General features: G+C 46.9%; 1 protein-coding gene across 1 annotated transcript in view; it reads left to right on the forward strand.

Moving 5' to 3' along the window:
- Positions 1 to 11,135, forward strand: part of GDF11 (growth differentiation factor 11) — an 18,629-nt gene continuing 7,494 nt past the window's right edge. Inside the window, 3 exon segments of the mRNA XM_006859587.1 lie at positions 1 to 71; positions 2,613 to 2,673; positions 3,772 to 3,800. Of these exon segments, the coding sequence (XP_006859649.1) occupies positions 1 to 71; positions 2,613 to 2,673; positions 3,772 to 3,800 (161 nt within the window).

Raw genomic sequence — 11,135 nt, forward strand, 5'->3', positions numbered from 1 at the left:
ATGGCTAGGCTGTCCTCCAGTTCTGCCATGCCCCCCAACCAGGGCCAGCAGCACATGGGAGCCAAGCAAAAGTACTGAGCACACAGATATCCGCCGGACCTAGTGTGACACTGGAGGCCTCCTGAAGCCCAGCCCATACAGGTAGTATAGTGCCTACTGCACAGATACCTTTTCCCCTCAACTCATCAGGGCCACTAGGCCCTCTGCATGTTTGCCACTATCAAAGCTATCTCTGCTGGAGAGGTTAGGAAGACTGATGGCTGGAATTTAAGATTAAGAGGTTGGGTCTAAATTGGGGCCCTGAGATTTAAGTCCAGAGGCTCTAGCTTTGAAAATGGGAGAGGCATGGGTGCTTGCTGGCAGTTCCCAGATCCCAGGGGTAGACCAAAACAATGGACAGGCTCTTCAGAGAGTTGGTCATAGACCTCAAGGAGCACCAGGGCTGTGTACAACCTAAGGGAGAGATACCCTGCATTAGCTCCACAGACAGACATCACCACTGCTGTTCTGCTTGGTGGAGTCTAGGGGGATGGAAGGATGTCTCCAGTCTCTATAGGAGGCTAGCTGAGACTATCCTAACACCCTTCAAGTAGGCAACACTAAGTCACCATGGTACACAGGAAAATATGGCATTTCCAAAGTCACCTTATATCCTCAGTGTGAGGAAACTGAGGCTGAGAGAAATGATGCCACTAATTCAGGGTCAGCCTGCAGATAAGAACCAGGGTCTTGGCATACCAACTCTAGCTCTGAGTCTACTACAACCACCATCAATAAAATGCTCCCTTAGATCCGAAGGCCTGATGTGAGACCTGTCGCACCACTCATGAGTGGGGTAGCTCTAACTAAATTCTCACCTTCACTGAGCCATTCAACTGAGAGGAAAACAACTCCCTTCCACATCTTACAAGGTCTCTGGATGGTGCCAACCACACTACTACTAAAGGAATCCACTTAATGGCAATAGGCTTGCTATCCCAGCCCCCACTACACAAGGCATCTGTAAGTATTTGGCCTTTCTTTGTCCTTAAGTGTGGAGAGAGAACCTCTAAAACTTTGGAACTTCTCAAATATCTTTCGTGAGGCCTCCAGAACATACCTAAGGGTTATCTAATGAGGTACCTCTTGGGTTGGGTTGACCAGGCTAGGAAGACTCACCTCAGGGGCAAAAATCAAACTAATTGCCAGAGTTGATTGTGACTCGTGGCCATCCCAGGTGTGTCAGAGGAGAGCTGTGCTCCCAAGACTTTATTCCAGTGACTGGTTTTCTCAGTAAATCAACAGGCCTTTCTTTAGAGGCACCTCTGGATGAACCCAAACCACCAATCTGTCAATGAACTATGAGGGTTTTGAGCCCCTTAACTTTTTGTACCACCCAGGGAGGGACTCCACCTCAGGAAAATGGGTCTAAAGTTGAGTTCAACCATGCCTATCTAATGAGGACCCATTAACATCTTTATACATGGAAATTCCATGGGATTCTTATTGTTGTTAAGTGCCATCAAATCAGTTCCAACTCATAGTGACCCTGTATAGGGTTTCCAAGGAGCAGCTAGTGGGTTTGAACTGCTGACCTTGTGGTTCCCAGTCTAGTGTTGATCCTATGGCACCACACCAGAAGTCCCATGGGCTTCCTACTTAGTGACCAACACTGATACCCATGGGAGAATAGCTCACCCCTTTTTAGGACCTGGAAGCTTCATGTTAGGAACACTCCCAGACCTTGTCTTATGAGTCTCTTCATTTATATTCTTTTTTTGCTATAATAAAACTAATCCTAAGTATCAAACTTTCCATGAGTTCTGTGAGTCATTCTGGTCAGTTGTTAAGCCCAAAGAAGTAGTGGGAATGCAGGTCAGAAGTGAGGGGAGCTGAGTTTACCACAAGCATTCTGAGGAGGTAGTGAGAAAACCCCAAAGCTGTAGCTAGCAGATCAGAAGCGATGGTGCCCTGGGGGCTCCAACATTGAGGCTGGCAGCTGATGTCTTGGACAGACTTGGAAGTATGGAGGGCTGTGCCCTTTGACCTGTGAGACCAGTCCTAGCTCCAGCTGGCTAGTGTCAGAAGTGCTGCGTGTGCAGCTAATGTCCGAACAGAAGTGGTGTTGAATTAAACTGAATTGACCCTTACAGTTTGGTGTCACAGAAGTAGGATTCGTTCCCCACCACTACCACCCCCAGCTCTGGTAGTGTAGTGGTTACGAATTGGGCTGCAAACCTTAAGGTCAGCAGTTTGAAACTACCAGCTGTTCGCAGGAGAAAGATGAGGCTTTCTGTTCCATGGCACATAACCACCACCCCCAGCATACTATTTTTAAAGTCATGGGGATTAAAAGGATCTTGTTTTGAAAAGTCTCTGAATGCCTACATGTGAGGTGGTCAAGGTTAGGGGTAGGAGGGACCAGCCAGATTCCTTCAGCCCCTCCCACTCACTTTGGGCTTGGCCTCCAATCCAAGCCCCAAGGCTAGCTCCAGTTCCAACCATGCCTCTCACCAAGCTTTGTCTTCAGAGTCAGGTCTTCATTCTGGCCTCATTCTTTCCCTAGTCCTTGGGCTCCCAAACCTGATCTCTAGTCCCTCAGTCTCCTCAACCTTCCCTGGCTCCTGTTCCAGCTTCCTTCTACCTTCCAACAATGTTCCCATTACCACTGGGGTCAATCAAAATGCCCAGCTGGTAAGTGACCTGGCCCATGAATTGTCTTGGTCAAGAGCTTGGCTATTATGTGATTCTGGTCTAGGATCTGACTAAAGTGGACAGTAGTTTCCAGCTGAGAGTCACAGACCTGCACAAAAAAGGGATGGAACAGAGGTGAACAAGGGAGAAATGAGAACAAGGCAAAGCAACAGGGGAGACGTAACTTCAGGCTTCTGTTCCTTAGTGTAGACAGACCTCAGCAGGGAATGAGTAAGAATTCATTCATTCATTCATTCACTGAGAACCTAAACATGCCAGGAGTCCTGGTGTGGCACTGTGGGATAATGCACTAAGGTCAGTTTGAACTGCAAGGTTGGTGGTTCAAATTCACTAGCAGCATCTCAGAAACCCTATACAGGGTTCCTATGAGTCAGAACCAACTCAATGGCACTTAACAACAATGACAAAACAAGCCAGGCCCTGGGAATATACTGAGATGAGTAAGACATGTCCCTACCTTCAAGGTGCTAACAACTTTGTAGGAACAGACCAAAAATGCAGTGTGGTGGGCTATGGTAAAGAGAAGTTCTGGTTTCTGGGAACCCCAGGGTGAGAGAGTCACTGAAGGGACTGAGATATCTGCCAAAGAGAAGGCAACTCTGGGGGGAATGGGAGGGAGCTCATGCATTTCCAGACCCTTCTGGTCATCCCCTACCCTCACCATTTCTGCACACATCACCCCTCAACTGACAACAACCTTGACCTCTCCAACTCCCCTCTAGGAAATGGATTCTTTGTTCCTCTCCCCTGACAGTTGGGGTCATGCTTTGCCCTCAACTGACAACACCCCTCAACTGACAACAACCTCTGCTCTCTCCAACTCCCCTCTAGGAAATGGATTCTTTGTTCCTCTCCCCTGACAGTTGGGGTCATGCTTTGCCACATCCTGGACCAGCATATTCACCAGTGTTTTGAAGTCCCTGGACAAGAAGACATTGTGCTCAGAGCTCTGCTTTCCCGTGATCAGCAACTGGAGTAGAAGCACTTCCTGCAGGCATAACTAAGCAATGTGGCCAACTTTGGGTGCTGGGCCCAGCAGGGCCTGCAGCAAGGACCTGCCACCATGGGCCTGGTGAGGGGGCCGGTGGTGAGAAATAGAAAACAAGGTGGGGAAGCCCACAATGCCTGAGGAGACCAAGAGTGCTGTTGAACAGAATATGCATGCAGAGGAATTGAAGAACTGGGCCTACCCGTGAGCTTGAGTGGAAGATGATGGAGTAAGTGGCGGCCAAAGGCAAAGGAAGATGTGACCCCCAAAGGACACTTAAGAGTCCCCCAGTCATACCTCACTTTCACTCCCCAAACAAAAACTCCGGCTCCCTTTCCCAATCCTCAACTTCTCTTTAGAGGGCCTTGGGGCTAAAGAGGTTAACAAACTGCTAAGCTACTCAAGCTGTGTAATTATAGTTTATAAAGTAGTGTGGAGAGGACAGTAATTACAGTGAGGTACTCTCTGGGGGCTGCGAGTTTGTCAGAGGCTGGGAGGGGTCCGTTCCACCAACGTGCTACCCCCCAGCTCAGAATAGCTTCCCATACCACATTCCCACAGGCGCATGCTGGGGGTGGGGAGAAGGAAACCTCTCTCCCTTCAACTACCATCCAAAGACCTAACCTTCCTCGCCTAGGAAAGCCCTGCAGTGCCAGGAAATGGAGCCACCGACCGCAGAAATAAGACCTTTAGGAAGAAAAAGCAAGAGGGGATGAAACTAGGGATCCTCCCAGGGCAGGGAGAAAGATGGCCATTCCTAACTGCGTCCAGTTGTGTAGCTGATGGGCAGAACTGGACGGGACGGGAGTTGGGGGGACGGGGAGTGAACAGCAAGGCTGAGGTGTAGGGTAGCAGAAGTGTTCCCTCCGCCTACAGTGAGTTCCCCGTTCTGATAGCAGGAGCTCTGGGTTCCCCGCGCTTCTGTGGCCTAAAACACTAGAGACAGGCTCCCAGGAACTGCAGCTTCTCTTCCTGAGGTTGTAACGGACTCACTGCCCGAGGTTCCACAAGCACGTTACCATCCAGAAACTTCATTCCCACCCATGAAACTCCGCCTCCTCAGCTCCCGGCAGATCACACTCTTCTATGTGTATGATACCAACATACATTTGCTGTAAACCAGTCAGGACCTTGAAGGAGGCGGGCCTGAAGGTTGCCTGGGTAACGCCCAGACCTCGTGAGGGTCACCCCTGGCTGGAGATCAGTTGCCTAGGAGACCAAAACAGTGGGAGGGGTCCAAGTCTTGGTAAATCTGCCCTGGGATGATTAGGGGGCTGGACTAAATAAATATTCAGTCACTCCCAGCTCTCGATCTTGGAGCACCCCCCCACCCCCTTTTTCAGGCCTGGTTCTGGAACAGCTGGCGTTCTGAAGCCCCTGAAGGAAACCCCCACAGGGTCGCTATCAGTTCTGAAGAAACAACAAAGAAAAGAGGCAAGATCTAAAATAGGTTGCTAGTGCGATGAACAAGGCTTAAAGAATTATGATATAAAACTTCTCAAACTAGAAACCCAAAGTGGAAACATGCAAAGTATGCAAAAATCCACCTGATTATTAGTGTCAGCTCCGAGGAGCTAAAGTTCCAGATTCTACCACGAGATGGCAGCCTTTCCCACTTATTGGGCGAAATGCTGCCCTGGAACCCTTGGCGAGAAAGCCTGTCGCAGGTTGTTTCTGGTTCTTGCTCCCAGCTATTTGATACACACCCATTCCCCCTATTGCCCACAAATACATAGTTTGCTCTTCCCAACAGGGCTTCACAGGAGTGACAGCTCTAAATCCACCTTTTGTTGTTAAATTCCGTGGAGTCAGTTCCAACCCATAGCGACCTTAGGCACAACCAAACACAACACAACCCGGTCCTGCACCGTCCTCACAATAGTAATTGTGTTTGAGTCCTTTGTTGCTGCCACTAAGTCAATCCATCCCGTTGAGGGTCTTCCTTTTTTTCCGCTAATCATCCACTTCACCAAATATGATGTCCTTCTTCAGGAACGGTACTTCCTGACATGTCCAAAATATGAGAGACAAAGTCTTGCAATTCTCTTTTCTAAGGAGCATTCTGGCTGTACTTCTTTCAATACAAATTTGTTTCTTCTGGTAGTTCATGTTACTTTCAGTATTTTTCACCAACACCATTAATTCAAATGTATCAATTCTTCTATGGTCTTCCACATGCACACAAGATGACTTAAATATCATGGCTTAGGTTAGGGTACCTTAGTCCCCAGAGTAACATTTTTGCTCTTGAACACTTTTAAAGAGGTCTTTTGCAGCAGATTTGCCTAATTGTAATACGTCTTTGGATTTCTTGACTGCTTCTCCAAGAGTGTTGATTGTAGACCTAAGTAAAATGAAATCTTCAATAATTTCAATCTTTTCTCTCTTTATTATGACATTATTGGTTCAGCTATGGAGCTTTTCATTTTCTTTTCATTGAGGTGCAGTCCATACTGAAAGCTGTAGTCTTTGATCCTCATCAGTATTTCAATTTCACTTCTAATAAGCAAGGTGTGTCATCTGCATATCACAGGTTGTTAGTCTTCCTTCAATCCTGATGCAAATTAATAGAATTTATTCATTATTTATTTGAAGCAGTTTTACTAGGTTCAAAATAGCAATACTTTGGTGAAAGAAAGTTTCTATTGTCTTGGATCTCATGGTGTTAACAGTAACAATAGCAAATTCATTTAGAACTGCTTGTCAGGCATTTAATCCTTAACACCACGCAATGGGTTGTTGTTGTTATACGCCATGGAGTTAGTTACGACTCATAGCAACCCTATACAGGGTTTTCAAGGCGAAAGCCTCATCTTTCTCCTATGGAACAGCTGGTAGTTTTGAACTGCTGACCGTAAGATTAACAGCCTGATTCATAACCACTACACTACCAGAGCTCCTTATGCAATGGGTACAACAGGGTTATTCCCATTTTACAGATGATGAAATGTAGACATGAAGAGGTTAAATAACTTGACCAAGTTCACAGCCAGAAAATGAGCAGAGCTGGACTTGGTCCCAGAAAATCTAGATCTAGTCTAGAGGCTATGTGATTAACATTCACACTTAGCTACAGCTAAAGAGGGCATCTAGTCTAGATTTGAAATAAAAGACTACTGTTGTTGTTGTTAAGTGCCATCGAGTCGGGTCCGACCCATAGCGACCCTGTACAGGGTAAAACATTAAAACTTTTTATCTATACTGAGAACCAAAGAAAGAGTATATTTGGTCAAGTGATAGGACAAGGAAAGTGAGGGAAGTGGGAAAATTGTTCCAGAAAGAAGAAACAACCTGTGCAAAGACTAAGAGATGATCACGGGAAAGAGTGGACAGCAACACCCATTTGATTGAGTGCCATTTACTAAAATGAGAATCCCACAGAATGGGTGCACATTTCAGGGACAGGACAGAAGTTTGATGTTCTTGGGGACATCCAGATGAAGATATCCAGGAAGCATGCAGCATGGATATTGGGCTGATACTCCATACCCAGGAAGGAGTCTGGTGGTGCCGCAGGTTAAGTATTAGGATGCTAATCTCAAGGTCAGCAGTTCAAGTCTCTCCAAAGGATATGAGGCTGTCTGCTCCCATAAAGATTTACAGTGTCAGAATCTCTAAGGAGCAGTTCTACTGTGTCCTACAGGGTCACTATGGATCCAAATCAATTTAGTGGCAGTGGGTTTGGTTTTTATCTGGAGTCCTGGTGTGGTGCTGTAGGATAAGCACTAGACCATAAGGTCGGTTTGAATTGCAAGGTTGGCTATTCAAACTCACCAACTGCTCCTCAGAAATCGTATACAGGGTCGCTATGAGTCAGAACCAACTTGATAGCACTTAACAACAAGAAGTGTGTTATCTAAATTATATGTTTCCTAAGGGAAGGGGTTAAGGAGCTCTGATAGCATAGTGGTTACAAGTTGGGGTGCTAATCTCAAAGTCAGCAGTTTGAAACGACCAGCGGTTCTATGGGAGAAAGATGAGGCTTTCTGCTCCTGTAAAGATGTACAGCCTAGGAAACCCTATACAGGGTCTCTGTGAGTTGGAACTAACTCCACGGCATGCAACCACCACTACCACATAACCACCACCACCAAGGGAATGGGCTGGGTCTTATTTATTCTTGTATATCTCCTAGACTTACCAGTAGACACATACTTGGTGAGGAAGTAAAGGCTGGGTTACGATCTCAGAGTCCTCAAGAAGTCTGCAGTTTTGCTGAAAAGTGACATTAGAGAAACGTTTTAGAGAATAGGGTATGCCAGAATATGTGGTAAAAACTTGTTCTCAGAGGTCAAAATTGAAAAAGAATCGTGAAGAAGGAGCCCATGAAGGTTACCATTGATTGATTACTATGTAGTTCCTACAAACAGCTGAGGATGAACATTGCGAACCTCATCTTATAAATGAAGAAACTTGATGAAATGCAGAGATGCAGTGCTTAGATCCAAAGTCAGGGAGAGAACCAGTTGTCTAAATGGTTTCTATTACTCTGGAGTCTCAGTTTCTGTTCCCTGTGGAAATGGACTAGCTCTTCAAGGCTCTCTAGTTTGCTTCTCTAACCCCTATCCAAGTTCTCCCCACATATCATCTGGACTCCCAAATTTGTCCATTCATCCACTCAAGCTCCTCCCCTCCATCGTTCCCTGTCCTTAAGCCTGGTGCTCCCTCATGTCAGTTTTAAGACACTTTAAACTAGTAACCATTCACCATCAAGTCAATATCATCACATAGTGACTCCAAGTGTGTCAGAGTAGAACTGAGCAAGCGCTCTACAAGGTTTTCAACAGCTGATTTTTCTGAAGTGTATCCACAGACCTTTTCCCCCCAAATTCCTCTGGGTGTATTCAAACTTCCAACCTCTCCATTTAGCAGCCAAGCTTTTTAACCATAAAGGTTTTTATTTACCATCAAGTCAGTTCCCACTTATAGTTACCCTAGATAGGGTTTCTGAGGCTGTAAATCTTTACGGGAGCAGAAAACCTCATCTTTCAACTGCAGAGTGGCTGATGGATTCGAACTGCTGATCTTGTGGTTAGCAGTCCAACATGTAACCTACCATGCTACCAGGGCTCCTTAAAAACACTGTTTTTAAGTGCTGTTGAGTGGGTTCTGACTCATAGCAATTCTGTCATGGGGTTTCAAGGAGTGGCTACTGAGTTTGAACCGCCGACCTTGTGGTTCAAACCGACCTTGCAGTCCAGTGTTTTATCCAACAACACCACACAAGACACTCTTTGTTGTTGTTGTTGTTAAGAACCGTGGAGTCGAGTCCGACTCATAGTAACCATGCACAGGGTATCAGATACTGTAAATCTTTCTTGTTGTTGTTGTTATGTGCCGTGTAGTCGGTTCCGACTCATAGCGACCCTGTACAGGGTTTCCAAGGTTGTAAATCTTTACGGGAGCAGAAAGCCTCATCTTTCTCCCGCAGAAAAGCTGGTAGTTTCAAACTGCTGACCTTGTGGTTCGCAGCCCGATTTGTAACCACTATGCAACCAGAGCTCTTTAGTTCAAACAGTTGTTGTTGTTATGAAGTGCCGTCGAGTTGGTTCCGTCCCATAGTGACCCTGCATAGGGTTTCCAAGGAGCGACTGGTGAGCTTGAATCACCAAGCTTGTAGTTCAAAGGGCTTTGCAGTCTGGCACATTAACCCACAGCGCCACACCAGGACTCCAGTTCAAACGTTGTTGTTGTTGTTGTTGTTAAGTGCTGACGAGTCGGTTCTGACCCATAGCAACCCTGTACAGGGTTTCCGAGGCTGTAAATCTTTACGGGAGCAGAAAGCCTCATCTTTCTCCCGTGGAGCGGCTGGTAGTTTTGAACTGCTGACCTTACGGTTCACAGCCTGATTCTTACGTAATCACTACGAATTTCAGAAAGGAGCCAGTGCTCTTCTTTCCTGCCCGAGAAACCCAAGAATGCAAGAAACACCCTTATTTCTGCAGATCCCGCTAATTCAGTCAACACTGTGTGTGCCAAGGATCATTAGGCACACAAAGGTGAACAAGATCTGATCCCTTCAATTACTTTCCATCTAGTGGATCTCCAGGACTCTGGGATCAAGAAATAAGCCTGGAGAAACTGAGGTCTAGGAAGAAGTATGCCAAACTAGGAAGTGTTAAACACTTTAGTGGCATCCTTTCAATCTGCCCTGCAGGGTCACACCTACAGACTAGGATTGGTACCACATCTAAACTTCTTCTCTTGTGATTTGCTGCCTCCAGCTCAGACATTTGAGGGTAAACTTTTCCTCTCATCTCCACTGCTGCCAACTCCAAGCCAAGTCCTTCTCCAGACTTCTATGACTCTGCAGATCAATCAAAAAGTATAGCTAGAGATTCAGAGGCTCAAGTTCCTCTTCATACATAGTGGCTTCCAGTCCTAACCCCTCCTTCTCCTCTCCTAGTAGATCCTTTTGGGCCTCAATTTCAAACTCACAGTCTTGCCAGTTGAGTCTTACCCTTCCTATCTCAGGGCTTCTCATCACCTCCCCTAGCTTCTCAGACTGTCCCTGACCTCTTCTTCTCCTACTCTCTGTCCCTACTCCTATGTCCAATTCTTCCATTTCTCCCTTCTGGATCATCTCATAAATCCAGTCTACGGTTTCTTTAGGCTCCTCTAGGCTCATGTTCTCCATCTCCTTTCCCTTTGGGATCTCTGGGCTCCCGCTAAAGCTTTCGCTTGTTGTTGCTATCTATCCTTCCCACAGGAGTTTCTGCCCCCTTCCCCTTCTCCCACCTTCTCTGCCTTTTCCCACTGCCTCCCCTGGGGATCCCTTGGTATCTCCCTGTCTCTGCCTCTCTAGTTGCAACCTCCTCCTCTCCTTCTTGGTCTCTCCCCTCCTTCCTGGGTTCTCTCTGGTCTTTGTCCCACCAGTTCCTCAGCTGCGGTTCCCTCTGTCCCCCTAATCTCTTGTGGTCTGGCTCCAGTAGACCTCTCTGATTCTCCCTTGTCGTAGCTCACTCTTCCCTCCGGTGGTTTCTTTCTCCTATCTTTGACTGACTCTCTCTAGTCTAACTTTCACACTAGTTATCCCTGTATCTTTCCTTCTCTATCTCTCCACTGACAGTTTCTGTCTCTCTAGCTAAATCTCGCCTCTCTGTGTTTCCCTTCCTTCTGATAATCTCTTTTTCCTTCTTTGTCTCTCCCTCTCTTCTTCTTTTCCTATCTTTCTGGATCTATCTCTTACCCCTTTTAACTCACGGTCTCTCGTTGGTACCCCTAATTCAGATATTCCCTCTCTGTGTCCCTACTTCCCCTCACCCCCAATATCTCTGTCTCTCCATCTAAGGGCCCTCGCTCCCTCCCTCTCTCTCTCTCTTCCTCGGCTCTCTCCGGCTCTCTCACTCGCCTCGGATGACAGCGCTGCCTCTTTTGTTGGCTCCGCAGCCAATCGCGGGCGCTGACGACACGGGGGCCGGGGCTATAAAGGGCCCGGCCAGGGCTCGGGCCC

The sequence above is a fragment of the Chrysochloris asiatica genome, unplaced genomic scaffold (genome assembly GCF_000296735.1).
Source record: "Chrysochloris asiatica unplaced genomic scaffold, ChrAsi1.0 scaffold00033, whole genome shotgun sequence".
NCBI lineage: Eukaryota > Metazoa > Chordata > Mammalia > Afrosoricida > Chrysochloridae > Chrysochloris > Chrysochloris asiatica.